Below are 23,975 nucleotides of genomic sequence, written 5' to 3' on the forward strand. Positions count from 1 at the left end.
ACAAAGAAGTTATTGTCTCTTGATGTACCTACCAGATGGAATTCCACCTATTTGATGTTAGAAGCTGCGACATGTCTTAAAAGGGCATTTGATGCTTATGAAGATATTGATCTTGCTTATAAGAATGATCTTTCAAAGAAACCATTTGATGGGGTTCCTATTGAATCTGATTGGGATAGGGCAAAGATGCTATTGAAGTTTTTGAAGCATTTTTACAATCTCACATTGTGCATTTCCGGTTCTTCATATGTCACATCTAATATTGTGTTTTATGAAGTATGTGAAGTTGATTTGCTTCTCCGACGATGGTTGCATAGTGATGATATTGAATTAAGTGATATGGCAAGAAAATGAAAGAAAATTTTTATTGGGGATCAATTGAAAAGATGAATATGGTTTTGTATTATGGTGTGATACTTGATCCACGTTACAAATTGGGGTTTGTAGAATTTTCCTTTGATAAATTATATGGTGGTATTGGACAAAGTGATGTAATGAAAGAGAGGGTACGAGATGGTCTTCATGAGTTGTTCAATGATTACAAGTTAAGATATGGACACGCTCTTCAAGGAACTTTAGAAAGCCCGGGTTTATCGTCTAGTCGTGTTTCTTCATCTTCTTCCTCATCGAAAGAAATGTTTATGCATGATGAAGAGAGCGAGACTCGCAGGTTTTCTTTACAACAAGAGTACATGATGTACATGACAGGAGGAAAAGATCACGTGAAATCAGAGTTAGAGAAGTATCTCGGTGAGGATGTTGAAGAGTATAGGGAAAAGTTTGATATATTAAAATGGTGGAAAGTGAACACTCAGAGGTTTCCGATTCTCTCAAAGATGGCTCGAGATATATTGGCAGTTCCTGTCTCGACTGTTGCTTCAGAGGCCGCATTTAGCACTGGTAGACGTGTTCTTGATGCATTTAGGAGCTCACTATCTCCTAAAATTGTTCAAGTTATTATTTGTGCTCAAGATTGGATCCGTAAAGATTCCAAGCCAATAAGCATAGAAGAAGATTTAAGTGAAATTAAAATGTTTGAGTAAGGTACTTTTTATTTTCTCTTTTGCTTTGTTTTATATTAAATTATATATACTTTTATTTATATTAATCTCAATTCTTTTTTTTTTTTTTGTTTTCTTGTAGAGTTGACAAAATTGGGAGTCGATTCAACCATAATTGATATTTGACTGGACTACTTTGGACTTTGGAGTTTGGACTTTGGAATATTTTGGATGTGGTACTTCACAATTCACATTATTGTAAATTGATTATTAGAATGTAATGACTTGATGGATTATTTTGTTCATGTTGATATTTGCAAAAATTGAATGTCTCTTGTGACTCTTTGCCATTGCAATTTATTTTATGAATAAAATTTGATTACTTCATAATTAAAAAAAAAAATTAAACTCGGGCAAAACTACCCGAACCCGACTGTCGGGTACCCGACTAGCCGGGTACCCGCCCTACTCGGGTTCGGGGTCGGGTAGTGTTATACACTACCCGACGCGTCGGGTACCCGACCCGACGCCCACCCCTAATGATGAGTATTCACATAAAAAGGTACCTAAAAGGAAGGAAACCCTAGATGGAGAGATAAGCCCATAGAATGTTCCTGCTAAAGGAGTAATTCATATGATAATAAGAGGGCCCACTGATGGAGACTCGGGACAAGCTAGATGTGCCCGCGCTAGGGCTGCCAGATCCATCATGGAAATAGATGAGAAAGCGTCATTAGGAGGGCCAATGATCCATTTTGATCCTGTTGATGCCCAAGGAGTACATTTACCTCATAATGATCCTCTAATCATTTTTCCCACAGTGGCTAATTATACTGTTTAATGCATTTTTGTGGATTTAGATAGCTCTGCGGATGTCCTATTATATAGAGTATATCACCATATGGATTTAGGAGATATCCCCTTAGACCCTGTGGATACGTCGTTATATGGCTTGGTAGGAGAAGTTATACAGCTGCGAGGACAAATCTCACTCCCTTTCTCTAGGTATGGAACCTACCAAGAAGACTAGGATGGTTTGCTTCCTAGTAGTGGATATGTCCTTGGCCTATAACCTGATTGTAGGGTGACCGGCTTTAAACACTTTCCAGGCTATTGCCTCTACATACCATATGAAACTGTAATTTCCTATCAAGGAGAGGTGGAGAGACCATAAAGTAATTTGCATTGATTTCAAAAGAAGGTTCAACATTGCACATACATTATATTCTGAACATTATAATGAGGAAATCCAGAAAATACTGCAAATTTTCGATATCCGAGATCCCACCAAAATGAGTTGTGGAAGTAAACTCTTAGCTACAGCTTTGAGTTAAGCCAGCAATCTTCGTTGTTGAGTTTGAAGGGCCAGTGAGAATCGGCCCTATCTGTTATGAAATCTTGTCGATGGACGGATCTCTGCTCATGAGCGGTTCTGATTGCAGAGAGGCATGATGGATTCCTATGCTCGCCTGTCTTTCTCTGTAGGATGCCCAAGTGACCATATAAAGCCCGGCTATTATGAGTAGTCCTCCCACAATGCTGTTACAAAGTAATAGTAGAGACAGGGTAGATCTTCAGCTTCCAAAATGAAGGAATGAATATACACACTTTCATGTTGCGTCATATTGAAAAAAAGAGATCTTTCATCTTTGAGAATCATGTGAAACCCCACATGGATATGCGTCACATTACAGATTCTCGCCATCTGGAGAAAAATCTATAATATGAAACAAGCCTGCATGAGATATGGTAAAGTTTCGGATTTTTTTGGGTAACATGCATAAATTTCATTGGTTGTTAGTAAGGTATGTTGGCAACACAGAATTAGGATTGTTCAAGATGAGAACAGCGAGACCGTAAAAGTGCATGTAAATAGTGCTTAAACAAAAAGGATCTTTGAACCGAAACTTGAAAGTGGAAGTATGAAATAGACATAATATATAACCTTCCCAAGTAAATCGGGCTTCCAAGGAAAACTTTCGACAGGAAAGCCGAGGCAGCAGGTTGAAGTGGATTATACAAAGCAACCAAGGCAGGGCCAAGGATCTTATTTGACCATGTCACGATTCCATAGTTCAAAGCGGATGCTACCACTCCCTACATAGACAAAAGACGAGAAGAGTGATTATAGGATGAAGGAAACTCAGATAAAAGAGAATGATATATCATTTGAACTCATCATCATGATGCCAGATGCTTTTGAAAATTTTTGTATTACACACGAACCAGGTGTGGAACAATTAGAATAAGATGTTTATATTCTAATGAAGTCCCTCATTATTCTTTGCCTAAACAGAAAACCAGAAAGAGAAAGAGAACTCACTGCATAGCATACTGCAAAAACCTCAGACTGTCTGAGATCCCAGTCTGTCGACTCATTTGTCATAAAGAATGCAGTGACTACCATACACAGAGCTCCAAAAAAGTATGAATAGGCGGTCACTGAGATACTTGCAGGATACTTGGCTAAAAGTGGAGCCTGAAACACAATATAGAAGCATAATTAAAGCTCAATAAGAATCTCATGGGCGCTATCAAAGTCATGCTAATAGTAACGGCAAATGGACACACGAAATCCTATTCACATTACAGAAGACGAAAGAGGCAAATTGCGGTTTTGCTCTCCTGACAAGAGTTGGCTAACAAATATCCGGTAAGAGTAACATGTTGTTGGGATAACCTCTCATATTTGCTGAAATCAGGGCAACCACAGTGCTGTTGTAAATTGCATAGATTCAACTGTATTTTCATCATTTGTATCATCTCAACAAGCAACAAAATAACTTTGCATCATGAAATAATTACCTGAATGACCAGATAAGCTGCCATGCACATGCAATTCCCAATTAAGCATAAAACTCCAATGTGCCAATTATCAATCCCTAACTGCAGAAAACTGGATAGTAACCAAGCAGCAGGCTCTGGTTGACCCTCAGCTCTAATCTCTCTGCTTAAGGCAAAACCTGATTCCTTGTTTCCAAAGACAGCTGGACCACGGAACATGGCCATAAGAATGGCACCAGAAACACAAACAAGGGTACCTCCCAACTTAGTTTGACCTTCAGTTTTTTGTAAATTCACTGTTTCTGTACTGCAGATAGAAAAGCCGAATTTAAAAAACAACTCCATTGACACGGCAAATTAGACAACACAGTGGAAACTGATTCAATTCTGATATCTGAATCTCATGCATGAAAACCAGTCAACATAGAGGCAAAGCATGCACAACCTAAATCTGTAAATCCACTGTTTCTGTACTGCAAATAGAAAAGCAATATGGCATAGTAGAAAACAGTGGAAATTGATGCAATTCTGATATCTGATTCTCATACATGAAAACCAGTCAACATAGAGGCAAAGCAAACACAACCTAGTTTGTGTTTCTGTGCATGTTGTGTTTCTGTGCCTGTTGTGTGTGTGAGAGAGAGAGAGAGAGACAGAAAGAGAGAGAGAGATTACAAAAGTAACAGCTTGGAGAGATTAGACTGACCCCATCATCACAGCCAATATGAATGTAAAAACTGGAATAGCAGGCTGTATTGCTGCAGCATAAGTTGGACTTGTGTAACCAAGACCAAGGAGAAACAAAAGTTGGTTTCCAAAGACCCTAATCCAATAGCAAGAACCGAGAGTGTGAGAGAGAGAGAGAGTCAATACCATAGCATTAAGCAGAGGAAAAGCCAGAAAATGCGGAGATTCCAACTTACCCAGTTAAACCAAGAAAGAAAAATGTCATTAGCAAATGTCTATTTATCGGTAACCTTTGCCCTCTGGAAAACAGGAAGTAAACCATTATTAACTGCTGCACCATTCATATTCACTACAAAATAACTTAAAGAAAACATTTGAACAGTAACATTATATGATGATTCACTTACTAAAGATATTAATTTGAAATTTCATGCACTTACAAATACCGTAGACCATACATAAAATTTCATTTGACAGCTGACTTCACTTACACATCAGAAGCTGCAAACATAAAAAGATTTAACTCCACAGAAAAGATTCTATCACAAAGGAGAATAGATTTCTCATCATTACATGTTTATCCTGGTTCCAAGTACAATCTAGACTTCAGAAACAGCAAAAACAGAACATGAAAACACTAATCACAGAGATGTTATCACTATTCAGCTGGATCGTGGCTTGAACGGCCAAGAAACACGAAGGTGCAAATCAGCAAACTTTCGGCTGTATTTACTAATTGTCCAAGTCAATTTCAGTTCCATGATATGGGATTCACCCTACTATTATACTCGGATGGTTTGCATAGGTTGCAAATATTAAGGGCTCTATATTGCAATGAACAGACCGCTAATAATCTTAAATCTTAATCCGTCACTACACGTCTTTAATTAGGACCACAAAATGGCAAGTCAAACACAATTCTTGATCATAATTCACCACGTGATCTGTGAGCATTTTGGGAGGAACAACGGCTCAGTTCTTCCACCTTCCTCACACAGTTCCCGCATTTGAAACACAATGCAACTCACACTAAATCACATTATTCATACACACACACGCACATATATCCAGTAAGAAAATCAACCAAGTAATCTATCTCAATACCGACAAGTAAAATCCAGAACAGAGGAGAACAAAGAGAGATGGGCATTACAGACTTTTCCCGAAAATAGGCGACGGGGGCGAGAATCAAGAGCGCAATAAGGTCCCGGAAAACGCAGAAGACGAGCTGGTTAACGCCGACGTTGAGTGCGACTTTGGTGATAACATGGTAACCGCCGTAGAACAGCTGCACCGCCGCCATCCCCATGTGGGCCCGCCACACATCAACCTCATTTGCGCTCGCCGCTGACATCGCATCCGCCGTGTTCTTGATCAAAACAGAAGAAATCTCACCCCACTACAACTCCCCCAACATAATCACCCACCCAGCGTCCAAATAAATATTTACTTAGATTGAGGAATGGTTGGTGTGATTGTGGCAGTGGTTGTTCGAAAGCTTGCTGTTAAAGAGATGAAATTAAGATTGTTTAAAAATACAATCCCGACCACCCCATCCATCCATATATATATACATATATATTTGTATACACACACATTAATTATTAGTTACTATTCATTTTCAAATTAAATGGATTTTGTTATTAATGATTCATTTGTATTAAATTTGTGTAAAGATTTCATAGAACAAATAATTTGAAACCTCTGAAACTTTGTTTTCTAACACTGTCATCAACTTTAAATCTATTTAGTGATTGTTTGTAACAGCTCTGAACAAAATACTTTTCTGACTTTTGATTTTAAAAAATTACTTTGAGGTGTTATAAATTTATAAAAATGTTAAGAAAAGTGATTTTAGGCCAACTTGGATTAGAAAGCTACTTTGACTTTTGTTGTATAAATATATTTTATTTTATTTTTTTACCATGTTACCCTCATTAATTATGACAATTCTAATTCAATTTTATTGTTTTTTATTTATTTAAAATTGAAATTGGGATTTTTATATATTTAATATTTTAAATTTTTTATATTTTATTTGCTATATTTATATTATTCCTATATTATTACTTATTATGCTGCAACTTTCAATTTTTTCTACAAAAAATTACTTCTTTAAAAATCGAAATTTTCACAAATACTCCCTTAACATTAGTCATTTGAAATCCTTATTTTAAATCCAAATACTTTATTCCAAATGTAGAGTTTGATTATTTAGGTTAGTTTTGATTCTTTTAAGGTAATTCAAATTTATTGTTGATAATGTTTGTGAGGCCATAAATACAGACACATTTATATATATTATTCATTTCTTTTATATTCTTAATAAATCAGGATTTGATTCCTTTTCAAGCTTAATTTGATTTTTTTATATATAAAGTTTATAATTACCAATCCTTTAAAAATTAAATTCTTTTTTTTCTCATATGAATCAAATATAAAAATACAGAAAAAAATTTAACATTTAACTATAAATAATTTTCATGATTAAAAATAAATAATGATATAAATAGTCATGGACCACGAACATGCAGCGATTGTCGACCAGATTTTTGTGAATGTACATTTATCATGGCTAAAAGTCATGACAAAAATATCTGTTATGGTCCATGGGCATAGCAAAGATACTTTTCAAGGTAAATAATCCAAATTTAAGCGTCGATTTTATTTAATAATAATTATTTACCATAATTTTAGTTCATACCTGATAAAATTATTGCCAATAATTAATTTTCTTTTTCTGTATACATTTTATCTATCTATACTATTAATTAAAGGGGATGGGGTAAAATAACTACTCTTGGTATTGACTAAATTAACCCCATTCCTAAAGAAAAATTACAATGAAGTTTTTATCATTTTTTTTTTTTACATTTTCATACTTTTCTCAAAAAAACAAATTATTTTCCTTCTCTCCAACTTTATCATTCAAACTTCTTTAATCATTTCTTTTTTATATAATTAATGAGAAAAGCATTTTTAGCATAGAAAGAAATTAAAACACTTAGCTATTTTAAATATTACATAAAATAAAATTAAGCACACACATTAAGTGCGTCGATGCTATTCGTATTATTAATAAACTGTGAGCACCCTAAATAACTACTTCTCGCGCGTTTTCAATATAATGACTAAATTGACCCCATTCGAAAAAACTTATGTCAAGTAAGTTTTATTCATTATTATTTAAGATTTTTATTTTTTCTTCTCTCTCCTATTTATTTTTCTTTCTTTTCGTTATATTATTTGTTGTTTGCTCATTACAAATTCTTAGAAAAAAAATTATAATAATATTTTATATTTTAATTTTTTTAAAAAATAAAAAATTAAACACACACATCGAGCATGTTAGAACGCTAGTATTGATATACGGCCCGTGCCATTGGTCATATATACATACATTCTTGATGTAGAAATTCTAGCCCAATATTGCTGTCTGTTTTTACACTTGTGAAGCCCAAATGTGAAAGAGTCAGGCCCACTAAATCAATATACATGTCCGGATCATTTATATGGATATGTCTTTTCTGAAGATGGTTTGGCCCAAATTTCAAGGTGTTGTAGGCCTAGATTGCTTACAATTCGATCAAAAGTTTACGAATTTAATAATTTTAAATTTATAAATAAATATGTATTTTCAAATATTGAATTTTGATCCGTATTTATTATACCCACAGGTATTTACACTATATTTGGTTTGATTTTTAACTTATTTTGGTGTGTTTTGTGGAGACAGAGAGAAAAAAATAAAGATATATAAGTATGTTTTAGAGATAGTGTGTATGTTTGAATTTGTTTTTGGAGATAACATAAAATAAGTATGGTATGTTTGATGTTGTTTAGTGGAAGATAGAAACTATTGTCCATTATCAAATTATATTTTTTTTATATATATGTATGAGTATGTACATATTTTTTTTAATTGTAAGGCCTATAATTAATGTTGACTTATTTTAACCCAAAACAAATGAGGAATTATTTCAAAACACCACCAAAACTATCAAAACAAATCACGGCAAATATTTACCATGAGATGGGCCAAAAATGAAACCAAACACTATGTTAGTGTTTAACCCTACTCATACTAAAATACTTATCTCAATGAGTATGGATCAAAGTCTGGATCTAATATATATGAAGTCATGCATTCGAAACTGAGTATTAGCTATTTTAATACATTCGGGTCTGAGTATTGTTCGTCTATGACAGGTCTGCAACTGAACCCCGCTCATAATTTATACTAGCGGTCGAGCACATTCACATGTATACAGAAAATATCAAGAAATACGATTTATATATTTTTATTTGATGATACATTTATAGAGGAGAAAAGCATTAATCGAAACTACGTATATTTTTAAACCCGATTGTGAAATTCTCTCGATAAAGTGTTGAAATCAGACTTTCAACATTATACGATTGATACAGATAAATATTTCCACATTGGTTGCAGACGAAGAGTTTGAGCCACTTATATATAAGCTCTGAGACCATCTTCTCCATAGCAAAATGTCTTTTTCAAAACAAAACCTTAACGTTCTTACAAAATCAGATCGGACAACACCCTCGTGCATCGGAACACCAATTGAATCGTAAACCCCATCATCTCTCCCAATAATTGAATTTGGATCAAAATTGAGTAGGAAAAAAAAAAAAAAAAAAAGGATATGTAGGGGAAGAAAGAGGAGGTGGAATATATATGTAGGGTAAAAGAGAAAGAGATATGGTGTGCGCGTGCTCTCTAAGCATATTAAAATTGGAAGATACACTTATGATATTCTACACCAACAATCATTCTCATCCCAATTATTATATTTAATTTCCTCCACTTCCAACAACCTAAGAGCTGCATTTTAGCTTTTATTTTCCCCCTCCCCTTTTTACAATAAATTATCATCATTACACCCATCATTCTTACCATTATTCCCTCTATATATTTTCATTTTTCATCTTTTTTATCATTGCAACAATCATAACTATCCAATCTCACCCTACCTCCAATATTATCCCCTTATTACATAATCTATGGTATTATTTCTCCTTAATAATTGATTTTCTCACCATGAAATATAAGCCCACTGTCCGAGTCGATCATAGTAAAATTTTATTAATATTTAAAATACGCAATTGAGTATATAAATAGTACTGTCTAAAGTATGACCAGCTCGACGTTGTAGACATTGCGCAATTAGGATACGTATGTGTGAATTGATAATAGTTACGGAAAGATAGGAGGGTTGTTGGATCGTCGTATGCAGTATGATCGATATCAAATTTTTTTTCTTTAATAATCGATTTTTAAGGAATGGATATGGGCTCCGGATAAAATTTTCTATTTTTGTATATTATTTAATAAAATTGACTAAAAATATAGATGATTAAATTTGACATGTAAAACTTTATATTTTATAAACCCATAATTATATTATTTTTTTTCTTTCTTCCTTCACTCCACATTTCTTTCTTTTTTATTACCTCATTACTTTTTGTGTCTTTTTATAATTTTTTTCTCTTTATTTTACATTATAATTTTTTATATTCACAAAAATTGCGTACAATAACAACTAATATATATATATATATAGAGTAGTAGAAGCCAAAAAAGAATATTAGGAGCAGACAAGGCACACACGCGTGATTGTGTAGATTTTCTTTGTCCACAACATCTTAAACCCTAGCTACCCTTCTTCCTCCACTTTCTCCAACCACCTCATTCTCTTTTTTGGAATCTGATCTAATATTACATCCAACTCAAATATCTACATGAGTACAAGGGTGAAATTATATTTTAGTCAAACAAGACGTGAGTTCAGTATTTTTATAGATTTTCTAAAACCAATAAAATTTGTCCGATAAAATTTTACGAAAATTTCGAAAAAAATCAATACATTAGTCCGATAAATTCCGTAAAGCAATGTGTCGGATTTCTCAATTTTTGGACCATTTTAAGAGAGTTTGTAAAGCAAAGGACTAAATGTGTCCCAATTTTCGAACCGTTTACTCTTTTATTTTATGAACTTTTTTAAAATAGTTTCAGAATTTCGTGAAATGAAAAATGAAAAAGATCTTATAAAACTAAAAATATAATTTCTCCATTTAAGTAAGGATTTTTGGGGGTGGCATGAAATTTCTTTTGGTCTAGAGATGGGAAAATAATAATAATAATGAAGTGAAAAACACATGGGATATGGTACAAAATCAATGCAATCACTTTGATGGATATGCATCGCATTTGCTTCTTTCTGAATGCTGTCTAATCATCTCATATAATATATATCCAGATTTTGTCTGCACTGCACCTCAAAATATTTTCCATGTAATTGTTTGGATATAAATCATTACAAAAAACTCAATTATTTTTTACCTTGTTCAAAAATTATAATAAATTAATATTAGTCGCACAGTCAAACAAAAATTAATACAAAAAAATATGTTTGATCACAAGTAATAAATATATAACATGATTTTAATTGTAATTTATCAAAATATTTGCTATGATTTAATTAATGGTTGTAGAAGCAACGGTTAGTAGTTGTAGTTAATTAGTACTTAATTACCAGATTTTTCACTTTTAATTTTAATAATTAACCATTACCAAAAATAATATTTTTTCAAGTTTTTTTTTCCTTCAAATTTTTCCCTTCAAGTATGTATTTGTTTGTGGGATTATTTAAAACAAATTTTAGTATAACAATAATTAAATTGTGATAAAATTAAAATCATTATCATTCATTTAATACATATTTACGCTGAAATTTTAAGATTATCATTTAATATTTTATGTGTAATATTATATTTTGTTGCAACGGGACCCTAATCATGCTCCAAAAATTGATCTTTGCAGTCTTTAAGGTTGGTGCAGTAAGTGAGTGGGTAAAGGTAGCACTTCCGATCAACAATGTCTTAGTCTAATAGTTAAGGTTGACTTCTTTAAATAAGTTTGAGGTAATGGTTCGATTTCTATTAAATTTATGACCGTTTGTCTCACTTAATATGAGTTTATTGTAATGGGTATTTATCTCACTTAATATAAATTTTTTGTATGTACTGTGATCGAATTGATGTATTTTGTCAGTTTATTGATATTGATATAATATTTAATCTCCCTTTTCTTGGAAAGATTTTGAATATTTTCATGTATGGTATGATGAAATTCATCGTTTTTACTAAAAAAAAAAAATAGGTGATGGCAAATAGAATAATTATATATTATTTTATATTAAAAAGAAATTAATATATATTTAAATTAAAATACAAAATAAAACAACAACTACTAATCTCAATCATGAGGACTACTTAATTAACTAATCATGCTTACTTTTGTCTAAAAACGATGGCATTAATTGTTGAAAAGATAACTTAACTAATGTCAGTTAGAAGCATAATCCTCTCTCAAATCAACATAAATTAGTTGGTTTGCACTGTTCTTGAATATTGTTTTTTTTAAGTGAATTAGTTATAAATATATCATCAATTTTAATTATCAATACTACGTACACTCCCCTCCCTTGAGGTTTGGTGTAATTACACGTAAGACCCTCTGTGATTTGAAAAATTATATTTAGCATCTTAAGGTTTGCTTCCGTCTAACAAATAAGTCTATTGTTAGTCAAAATTCACTAAATTTACTGATATTAATAGAAACACTAAATAAAAATTGATATTTACTCTCGATTGGCTTATTACTGATTTATTATAGGTCAAATAATTTTTTCGGACTAAACTATCCTTATAACGGTGAAATATACCTTCTCACATGCATTAACGCGTGAAGACGTATGAAGGTAATTTGATTATAAAAAGATTTATTTTGACCTGTATAAGTCAGTAATAAGTCAATCGGGTGTAAATATAGATTTTTTTCAAATTTTTTGTTAACATCAGCAAATTCGGTTAACTTTATCTAATGGATGGACTTATTTGTTAGATGGAAACAAACCACAGGAGGTCTATGTGTAATTACACCAAACCTCAGGGGAGGAGAGTGTAATTATCCCTTAATATTAATATCACCAATGATGTTGTAGCCTAGTGTTAAGGCTAAGGTTAAAGTCGCACGGATAAGTTCCAGATCATGTATTTCAGTCCCACCAAACGTTTGTATATTTATAAACTTTATGTGGGTTATTGAATTATCGTAATTTGTTTTGTTTTTAGTCATATTAATGTATTGAATGAATAGCTTGAATTACATTGACACCTTTAATTTATATTTAAATACACAAACACCCCATATTTTTTAAAAATTACAGGTATAATCCTCTGAGAGGGTGTTTGTGCAAACCTTTTCTATCGAATAGAGAGATTATTTGTAATTACAATTAACTTCAAGTACTGTACTTATAATTTTGTAAAAGACATTGGGTGATTGTGTATTTGAACCTAAACTCAGGGGGTTTTAATATGATATACCCAGAAGAATATTATGAACTAATCACTGGAGATATGAAGGTTAATTTTGTGCTTTGGGATCCTAATTACATAAAACAGGTGCTTAATGGATATAGTTTTGTGTTTCTAGAGACGGATTTTCCGTCTCTAAAAGCAACATTTTCATCGCAGATATTTGATTAAAATACTGAAAATTCCAATGCTCCGTTTGTAGTTGAAGGCTCAATGGTATATTCGAGACGAAAACTTTCCGTCTCTGATTCTGTAAATATTCACTCCATGATTCCAACTCTAAGAAGCAAGCATTTTGAATACTTTTTTGCCAGTAAATCCGAGTGTATTTTATTCACAACCCATCTCAAAATCCGTCCCTAAGACCGGCCTTGTTCAAGTTAAAACTTTTTTAAAAACTTTGTGCGGGTTTCAATTTTCCGGACATTTATTTTCTTTTATAATAATTTCAAATTTGTTGTCTTTAATTTGATATATGCTTTAATATAAAATTGTTGATATATTCGATCAGCCTTTTGATATCTATATCAGATAATATATTTACCATTTATATATGTAAGGAGAGAGACAAAAAAGCTTTTAAATAAAGTATATATATATATATAGGAGACTTTAATTATATTTTTTGGCTAGTAATTGCAAAGACATGACCTTTGTGATACCAAAGAGAAATATATATATATATATATATATATATATATATACTACCTTTTCTCCAAAGGTCAATATATATATGTATTAAAATTAAATAAATATTTTAAATCTAGAAATATATAATATGATTATGATATAATAAACAAATAGCAGCCACACGATCGATAATCGATGAAAGGAGTAATGAGGAGTTAGCATGCACATGCATGCACGCTATAAGTTCCAAGTCCAATTGCTACTGCATTTTGTTTAAGCAAGAACAAGAGTAGATTTATTTTCCTCCATTCTTTAATTTTAAAAATATTTCAAGTACAAGCACTAACTGTTAGTGGGATACCTCCTTTTCTATGACCTCTTTTTACGTGGGATCAAGTCACAACAATCAACGGTTGAAATCCATTCAAAAAATTCTGGGCTTCTTATAAAATAAGAACGGATAATAACTCACGCAATAAAACATATAAAGATGTTGATTGTAACCATATCATTTGGCAAGTCTCACGTTGATTGCAAAGGAGGAATTTAAGAGGTTTATAAGTCCCAATGACTTCTCTTCTTAGCAAGGCGTCTTTTAAGAAATCGTAGAGTTCATATAAAATTAGAGTGGATAATATCTTGCAAAATAAAACCCGATCAAATCGCAAACCATATTATTTGGTAAATCCCATATTTGTTGCAGACGAGAAGCTTGCTCGACTTACAAACATCAACAACTCATCTTTTTAGCAAGTTGTATTTTCAGGACAAAATCCTGAGGTCTATACAAAAACTAAAGCGGACAATATCTTGTGCAACGGAACCCTAATCAAGTCGCAAACACATCATTTGGCAAGTCCCACGTTGGTTGCTGACGAGGAACTTGGGTGACTTATAGACCTCAAAGCCTCATCCTTTTAGTGATATACCTTTTCAGGATAAAATCGTGGGGTTCATACAAAGTTAGACATCACTTAGCGATATCTGTGGGAATCACAGTTCCAGTATTGAGAATGCAAATGAACTCTAAAGCGAAAATGAATAATACCTCACACAATGGGATACCGATCGAGTCGCAAGCCACATCACTTAGCGATGTCTATGAGAATCACAATTCCAATTGAGAATGCAAATGAACTCTAAAGCCAAAATGAATAATACCTCACACAATGAGACACCGATCAAGTTGAAAGCGACATCACCTATCTGAAAACAAAAATAAAAAGAGAAAACACTAAATAATGTCATGTGTAAGGTAAAGAAAAAAAAAAAATACAGCAATGAGAAGTCGAAAAGTGTAAGGTAGCATCAGATGGCAAAGAAGGAACTAACACTATAACCTCAGCAGCTTAAATAATTTTTGGTTATATTTAATGTCCAAAACATCCCACCAAATCTTATCTCCTTTTAAAGAAGGTGCATTAATTAGGTTGTTAATTAAGTGACAAATAATTAGGCCAAAACTGACAGTGAGAGTGAGAACGCTCAAAGGCCAAAGACGACTTTAAAACAAATTGTACCAGAAAGGTGCAAAATCTCATAACTCAATATTTTAATAATGAGTAGAGAGTAGGGACAGCCCACAATCCACCAAGAATCGTGTTTTTCAAACCATGATTATTAGAATAATAATATTTAAAATGGAAAAAGAATAAAAATAAAAAATCTCACCATTTACCCCCCACTAGAAACTAGGAGTGCTTGCCACGTGTCGACTTCCTAACTCCATTACATAAACTCAAGAAACGACATCATTCTTTTCGTATTATACATATTGCCCTCATTATCTTCTTGGACTTGGAATATATATCATAAACATGCATGATTTTGTTTTCCTCTTTACTCTCTATTAACCCATCTCCCTAATCACAATTCTTAAGTTTTTCTCTCTCAAATATATATATATATATCAGCTAATCGGCAAGATCAAAATATCAAAATCTTTTTTATTTAATAAAATATTAGAGAAATGTACAAACATTTCTTCTTGTTCCATCTTCTATAAATATTTTTATTTAAAATTATCGTATGTAATTATTTAGGTAAATCATTTTCAATGAGTGTAAAAATCATATAATGTGAATATAACAGCCCATCGAAATAAAATAATAATAAATCACAAACATTTTTAAATGTATGCAGAAGGAAAAGTTTTGAGATGTTATTGAAAGCAATTATTGGATTGAAAAGAAAATATAGAAGAGCAAAGGTAAGTGGAGAATAATGGGGAAAGACAATGGATGGTGGTTTGGAAAGAATAATGCAAAGATAATGAAAATAAAAGGGTAGTAGTAGTTGTTGTTGTTATATGAATATGGGGGTGAAAGTTATTTCCCTTTCCTTGAAAGTGATTGCCTCAACCTAAATCTCAAGGGGAAAGTCTCCATAGTGGAAACCAGATCCACCTCTATCTACAACTACGACCTCGACTCATACCCATTGATATTCCTACTTATACATATTTATGTATATATATATACACATAAGTTCGTATCAATAGTCATTCAAAAGTCGAATTCAAGATGACCCTTGCTATGTAGGTTCAAAACATGTAAGTCTTGGTACGAGTTAGACTCAAACGTATTGATATCCCGACTACAATTTAGGGTTTTGTAAACGGTTAAGTTTCACTAACAATGGGTATCGACATCAAAAGCTGACTTATTAGGTTGCAAGAATCTTTGATCAATTGACTAAACAAACAAAAAAATCTGAGAGTGGATAAGAAGGCGGCAGTGGTTATTCAAAGCATAATAGTTTAGATGAGAATTTGAGAGGAGGTCTCAGATTCACTGGCATTTTGCTGCATGCATAATTCCTAATTTTGAGGAGAAATCACAATAAAGACAAATTCAAATGAAGATAAATCGATTCGCTTGCATGAACTTCCATAGCTGGGACAGTGTTCTGTTTGGATGGTGGGGATTGAGTAAAGAAAAGAACACATGGGCTTTCATTAACACAAATTGGAATTTATTGAAAACTTTGCATATATATTAAAATAAAATAACAATAATACTTATAATAATGAGTACGTATTATCATAAAATCAAACGTTTTATCAAGTCATATGTTATTTTTATTGATAAACTGGAAGAATAACAATAATAAGTAGGACAAATAAGTAAAGATATTATTTAAACTGATTATAAAGTAATTTAAATATTTTCTTTGTAAGTGAGGTGAAGTTTGAAATTTTTCAAAATCTCGACTCAAGCTCGAATCATTAACTATTATACGTAAAAAGCAGATAAATATACCCTACACACACAACGATATAACAACATAATTTTGTTAAATCAACATCGGTAGCCGATGCTACAAGCTACATGCGAGGGTGGGAATCCAATCCTGCATGCAACATGAGGCTATAAATTTAAAGAAAGATCTAAGACAAGGAAAAGGAATCTGTGTAAAAAGTAAATAGGTGGGAAAGGTGAGGGTAGTAGTGGAAGAAAGTGGCTCCAAAGAAGCTTAAATAAACAAGTTGGTATTACGAGGATTAGCAAAAAGCAAGACTTCAATTCAACCTCAAGGAGGGATTGTGATTGTGCACATCATCATATCATATATAATGTATAATAAATGCGCATCCAGTGTCAAGGATAGTTAAAAAAAGAGACTAAAATACATTGAAGAATGGCTCCACCATGACCCCATTCCTCAAATCTCAGTGCTCTGTGAAAAAAAAAACAAACAATTTCTATGGGCAGGAATTGGAATCAGATTGATTGCTTCCTCCTTTAATCATTTCTCTTTTCTCATCCAGTGAAAACAATGAAGGAATGGGAAGTAAACAGAGAGAATATTATGTGTCTCGGGTGAGGGAGGGGGGGGTGCTTTTTGTCTAGCATCAAATTTCATTCATCTCACATTTTCTACACCTTTTCTGATGAATAAAGACAACTTAGGCATTCAATGACACAAGGGCAGATATGATTTCTGTCGATACGAATGTTGAAAAACTGTAGCTAAAGAAATTGGGAGAGGAAGGAATTTTACAAGGGAAATGAGAATCAGTGGGCTTTACAAGTAAAAGAACCATTTCTTTTCAACTTTTATATTTGCTGATCTTGATCTCGTACAGTTGATTTTGGAAGTTTGGTCTCTGTCATAAGTTTATGCCTGAGCTTCTGTTTGTGGAGGACTGATAAAGAGCATCAATGCTTCCACTGGAGAAAATGGATATCCTATGAGCTTTTAACAGATACAAGACTATTGCAGATGACTTCAATTTTTCTATGTTAGTTTGACTGTCTTTGATGAAATGAAATAAAATACTATCATTCACGGACTACCAACTCACAATTCGGAAGATATACCTTTGGATTCTCTAGCTCTGAAAAATATGTGTACATTTTTTCAGACCTTTTACACAGTCGTATTAATTGTACAAAATTTTGGAAAGTCTATAGCAAAAATTATCAAGGTCGAACAACCACTGACGTCATAGTTACTTCTCTTAACAACAGGAAAGAAAAGGGATGCAGACAGCAAAATTACCTCTCAAGAGACGGGAGGACGAGATAGGTCGAGTTTCTTAATCATCCCAATTAATACACAATTTGTTCTTTTAGTTTCAGTAAATGATTCCTGCAAAGTGCAGAAATTCAGTCAAACATTTATGAGAATTCAATGGCTAAATGATGTCAAGGAGCATAAAAGATGTACAATACTTTATTTATGCATAATGCATCATTCCAATATTCACAGTGACATCTCAAATAAAAACCGCTATTAGCCCTAAGAAAATGAAATACGACAGTAAACAAAAAAGAAAATATGGAAGTGGTGCTTCAGGGCAAGAACTGACATGCATATAATGTAAGAATCCATTTGCAGAAAAACCATAAACAAATCAGAACTAATTAATAGAGATAAGGCGAAAGGTGGGAAGCACTATCATTGTCTACCAAGTAGACGAAAAAATCACTTCCAAGTCTTCATGTTTACATGACCAACAAATATAAATATAAGAAATGCTTTAAGCACCACCAAGGCTTAAGGCCTTTGTTCTAGGATACTACTATATTTGGTATTTCCTATGTTCTCCAATTTTATACAGGTAAAAATATAAACAAGTTTCTTGCAAGCACAAAACGCTTATGAAACTATATTGTCCACTGCTCAGTGGTGGTTCTCATATCCCACCAACTAAGTTCAAGCTGCAGGAAGATCCAAGCAGAGTAGGTCATAAGAAGGATAACACCAAAAAAAGATTGCTAGAAAAGCAAAGCATCAGATGATAAGAGAGAGATGGGATGTCAAGTTGATAAAAGAAATAGTACTCAGAGGGAAATTAGTATAAATAACTGATCTAGACTAGTATAGAAATTTTTTAAGAGAAAAAGGTGGGATCCCACAAGATAGGGGAGGCCTACATCAGAGACACTTTAATACGCAATAGATTCTTGTTTCTAAGTCTCTGCTTATATATTTGTAGCAACTAGTTCAGTTTCGAACCAAAGTTAAAAGCAGCTCTTTAACTTCCCCTTTCACCAGCATACTACGACATATAAACAGTTCTAGTATCAGTTCACCATGCCAGTCTGTTCCGTGGCTCCAAAACTGGAAAATGGCACTGAACTGGTTACAGGTCTGCCGAACAGGCCGGAGGCGTGTAACACCGCTTATCTGGCTTACCCCATACAGAGGAATTCACAGTCCTTTCTACAACGGATTTTATATCCCATAACTTTAAAGGTCTCTCTCTCTCTCTCTCTCTCTCTCTCACACGCACACATACATACACATACACACGCACACACAACTCAAAAAGAAGCACACAAGCATGCTTACTGACACCGACCTTCAATCGTCACCAGACTGCTTAAATGTTCAAAGATGCTAGAGAATAGATACAGTTTCCAGATAAACACAAATATGTTTTACCTACAAAACTAGTGATTCGTATAAATGAAGACTATGATTAGTACAAGCTTTTCCACACCAAGACTCAAATAGTTTTCAGTAACATCCGTCAGTTACTACAATGCAAACCTACTGAACATTCTTTTTACCTTTCAGTTTGAGGAGATTGTTTACAAGGTAAATTCTGAAAGAAAAGGAACATGTTGTGGAGGAACATCAAGCACTAAAGAGAAAACAATACTCAATGGGATAACAGGCATGGTTTGTCCCGGAGAGATACTGGCAATGCTTGGTCCATCAGGCAGCGGAAAAACAACCCTCCTCACAGCCCTTGGAGGCCGCCTTTCTGGGAGGTTGTCTGGAAAGATCACTTACAACGGCCAGCCATTTTCAGGTTCTATCAAACGTCGAACTGGATTTGTTGCACAGGATGATGTTCTATATCCACATCTCACGGTATTTGAAACTCTTGTATTTACTGCACTACTAAGGCTACCCAACAGCCTGACCAAAGAAGAGAAAGTACAGCATGTGGAGCATGTTATAACAGAGCTGGGGTTAACAAGGTGTCAGAACAGCATGATAGGAGGGCCACTGTTCAGAGGAATATCAGGTGGAGAGAAGAAGAGGGTTAGCATAGGTCAAGAAATGCTGATCAACCCAAGTTTGCTACTGCTGGATGAGCCTACTTCAGGTCTTGATTCAACGGCAGCTCAGCGGATCTTGAAGACTCTCAAAGGGCTTGCTAGTGGAGGTCGAACTATTATAACCACCATTCATCAGCCTTCTAGCCGTCTTTACTATATGTTCGACAAGGTAGTCTTGCTATCAGAAGGTTCGCCAATCTACTATGGCCTTGCATCATCTGCGTTGGAGTATTTCTCTTCCATTGGATTTTCAACATCGCTCACTGTCAATCCTGCTGATCTCTTGCTTGATCTTGCTAATGGTAATTAAAATTTCTTACCTTCTGTACAATGTACTTTATACGAGCTTCATATTTGATAGTTTTGAAAGTCAAGGCTATCTTAACATTTTCCAAATTCAAATGTCCTTCTCACACAACATAGAATGTCACTTAATACCACTTAGCATGTGATCATGATTAAAACTTTAATGGAGATTAAATGGACCCACCTCATAATGTTCACATTCAGCAATATATGGATCACTCCAGCTTATGGTAATCCCTTTTAGTAATGGAATTTAACAGTTGCTAATAGAAACCCCCTCCGAGAATAGGTAGAAAGTGATAATGTTAAAAAGTAGAGTCGTCAAATTGTTAGTTATCATTTGTAGAGATATGAATGTCGTATGTAATTCCAGGAATTGGACCTGATTTCCAGCATGCTACTGACCAGAGTGACAGCTCGCAACAAGACTCAACATCTGTGCGAGAATTTCTCATCTCTGCTTATGACAAGAACATTTCTACAAGACTGAAAATTGAGCTATGCAGTTCAGATGTCGGCAGCTACAATTACAAAGAAGCATCCACAGGTAAGTGTCTGCACTTGTCTTCCTTATATTAAGATAACTCATTATGTTTCTTCCAATCTTGAGTAGGAAGACAACCATTCCCACATGCTCTAATGTCTATACCTTCACTTCTGCTAATTCGCGACTGATCATAATCTGGTAATGCAGGAAATGATGTGAAATCTGAGAAATGGTGCACAACTTGGTGGCATCAATTCAAGATCCTGCTTTTACGGGGACTCCGGGAACGAAGATTCGAAGCCTTCAACAGGTTAAGAATCTTCCAAGTCTTAAGCGTGGCAATACTAGGCGGGCTTTTATGGTGGCGCACTCCTTCATCTCACATTGATGACCGTGTAAGCTTTTCCACAACCAGAATAATACTTCCCCTCAAACAGACATCATAGCAAACAAATGCTGCTGTTACACTATCTGACAAGTGTTAAACACCGCACTTATGATCAGCTTTTCAAATATTCCATGAATCATAAGCCAACAAATAAGCCAAAATACTGTCTGTTGCTAACATTTAAATTATAATAGATGCTAATAAGAGTTACTTCCAATTGCAGATTGCCATGTTATTCTTTTTCTCAGTGTTTTGGGGCTTCTACCCACTGTACAATGCTGTTTTCACCTTTCCCCAAGAAAGAAACATGCTAATCAAGGAAAGGTCGTCTGGTATGTACCGCCTCTCTGCCTACTTTCTAGCCAGAACAGTGGGAGATCTTCCCATGGAGCTTGCACTGCCAACAGCATTTACATTCATTTTTTATTGGATGGGTGGCCTTAAACCTGACCCTTCGAGCTTTGTCCTCTCACTTTTGGTTGTCCTTTTTAGCGTCCTTGTTTCCCAAAGTCTTGGCTTGGCATTTGGTGCCATACTCATGGACGTCAAACAAGCTGCAACTTTAGCCTCAGTAACTACTTTGGTCTTCCTTATTGCCGGAGGATATTATGTCCGACAAATTCCCCCATTCATAGTCTGGCTAAAATATCTGAGTTACAGCTACTATTGTTACAAGCTCCTTCTTGGGGTTCACTACAACGAGGATGACTACTATGAATGTGCAAAGGAAGTCTATTGCCGAGTTTCAGATTATCCTGCCATCAAGTCAGTAGGTTTAAGCCATTTGTGGATGGATATGTCCATCATGGTGCTGATGCTGGTGGGCTATCGGTTTATTGCATACATAGCTTTACACCGGGTACGGTGAAGGATGCTTAGTGGAAGACCTATAGAAGTTCAACAGTTTTTATTTCTTCGACCGAGAAATAATGATAGTTTAGGCAAACACCCATTGCCAGGTTTTGATCATAGACAACTATAAAATTAGCGTTGTACCCTCTGGCGATGGTTTGTATAAATCTGATTCATGACAGGTTTTCATACTTGTGGAATAAACTTGAACATCCATCAAGAAGTGCGCATGTTATGATAAGAATAAGAGTAAATAAGCGACTAAACCTTAAAGCAAAATCGCGTTCTACAGAACAGGATTATCAGCCCATGTGGGGCATTGAATCCACAAAATTTTGATTAGCTGACTCCTGCAAATGCATTGACCACAAAAGAGAGCACGATTTATGAAACCGAAGGATCTTGAAGGCAAATGATAGTGATATGAGAAAAGTAATCACTACATTCTATTTTGTATAGATTTGTATAATCCAGTACCAAATTTATGGGTCATTCTCTAGTGGATTGCTCCTGGTCCACTAGCAACTCTTGGATCAGAGGTGGCAAAGGTGTTTTATCACCAGATTCCTCTTGATCATGGCTATTGGATGAAGCAAGTGAGCACATCAAATTCTCTTCAAACGGTCCATCCAAGAATTACACTCTATTATTTTCTTCCCTCCCTATGATTTCGGCTTCTCATTGTGTTCTTGGCGTTAAATTTTTTCATAAGAAACATTAAAAGTTGAATTTAAGATAAGAGTTCCACCTTCTAATCAACAGCTTGGAGCTTGTGGCCTCCAGAGAACAAAGATGAGCATCCACCAAAAGATCATCTCGTCCTCACGTGATCCACAAAATGGCAGAACTCTAGAGGTAATAATCAAAGAACAAATTTCAGTCAACTGTTGCTATATATGTAAAGATCAAATTAGATTATAACTAGCAATAGAAGTAGTTTTCTGTGACGGAATCTTCAATGCAAAATTCATTAAAAGAAAAGGAAGAAATGTTGAAGCTTAAGAGAAACTGAAGTCTTAACACAAGCGTACCAACTTAAGCAAGAAAAGTCCAGATATCTCATATCATTTTTAATAAAATTTATATTCAGATGGCAAGGATTTGTCCAACTGAAGCAAACAGAAGAAGATCCTTAACATATAGTGGTACATCTGTCAGTGGAGGGCTCATGAATGAGAAGGGTAGTGACATCCAAAATCCTTGTCATTTTCTACTTCTTATAGTGCAGTGTAAGCCACTCACTTTCTGAAACAGTAGAAAAGGACAAGCACATGCAGTAATGTCCCTTCATGCTTCTGATGGCTTGTGGTATCTGATTGATGGAAAAAGTAATGGGTGCTTCAGTTGGCTGTATCTTTGCACAGTGGGACCTGGACAAAAAAAACAACAACCGAATTGAGGTGGTTAACTCAAGAAAGCACATTCCTTGCTTTAAACTGTAGCATTTTTACTTTGAAATAGGCCATGAACCAAATCTCAGGATTCTGGTTCAGCTTAGTTTGAACAGTGGATGCAGATTGATGAACCTGTTTCAGTATAGTTAAACAAAATGGATGGCCGGAAAAAAGTATAAGTTTGTGAAAAATGGCTAGAATCAAAAGAAAATCATTTGGGTCTTGAGCTAGGGAGGGATGGTCATGTTGATCATTTCAGCAATCCAATGCAAAATATATTACTTTTATACCAAAAAGATCCTTGAACTTTGTATTTGATAGCCGTAACCTTCTCAGACCGTGGTCAATTAAGAAACTTTCCGTTTGTAATGTGAGCTTCACAAAAGGCATGTACACAATCTCCTACAAGTTACAATGTTGACAGATCATGATAGTGAACAGTAAATTTATGAGTGAGGTCCAGATTGAAAGAGAACTGTATGAATATTGCAGCTTGAGAAGCAGCAACAGGAGATCTTAAGATTC

General features: G+C 34.2%; 2 protein-coding genes and 1 long non-coding RNA gene across 3 annotated transcripts; 1 reads left to right on the top strand and 2 right to left on the bottom strand.

Moving 5' to 3' along the window:
• Positions 2,166–6,025, bottom strand: LOC105156985 (WAT1-related protein At4g19185). Its single transcript, XM_011073307.2, has 7 exons — positions 5,630–6,025; positions 4,709–4,771; positions 4,492–4,608; positions 3,807–4,092; positions 3,325–3,480; positions 2,947–3,098; positions 2,166–2,540 (listed from the first exon to the last, which is right to left on the bottom strand). Exons 1-7 carry the CDS (start codon positions 5,824–5,826, stop codon positions 2,390–2,392), a joined length of 1,122 nt encoding a protein of 373 aa, XP_011071609.1. The 5' UTR covers positions 5,827–6,025; the 3' UTR covers positions 2,166–2,389.
• Positions 14,168–18,121, bottom strand: LOC110012736. The gene is made up of 3 exons (XR_002287942.1): positions 18,009–18,121; positions 14,554–14,711; positions 14,168–14,434 (listed from the first exon to the last, which is right to left on the bottom strand). It is a non-coding gene; the product is annotated as an uncharacterized LOC110012736 (long non-coding RNA).
• Positions 18,529–22,326, top strand: LOC105157072 (ABC transporter G family member 14). The gene is made up of 5 exons (XM_011073397.2): positions 18,529–19,208; positions 19,533–20,325; positions 20,703–20,876; positions 21,024–21,211; positions 21,428–22,326. The coding sequence occupies exons 1-5, from the start codon at positions 19,047–19,049 to the stop codon at positions 22,070–22,072; spliced, it is 1,962 nt and encodes a 653-aa protein (XP_011071699.1). The 5' UTR covers positions 18,529–19,046; the 3' UTR covers positions 22,073–22,326.

The sequence above is a fragment of the Sesamum indicum genome, linkage group LG1 (genome assembly GCF_000512975.1).
Source record: "Sesamum indicum cultivar Zhongzhi No. 13 linkage group LG1, S_indicum_v1.0, whole genome shotgun sequence".
NCBI lineage: Eukaryota > Viridiplantae > Streptophyta > Magnoliopsida > Lamiales > Pedaliaceae > Sesamum > Sesamum indicum.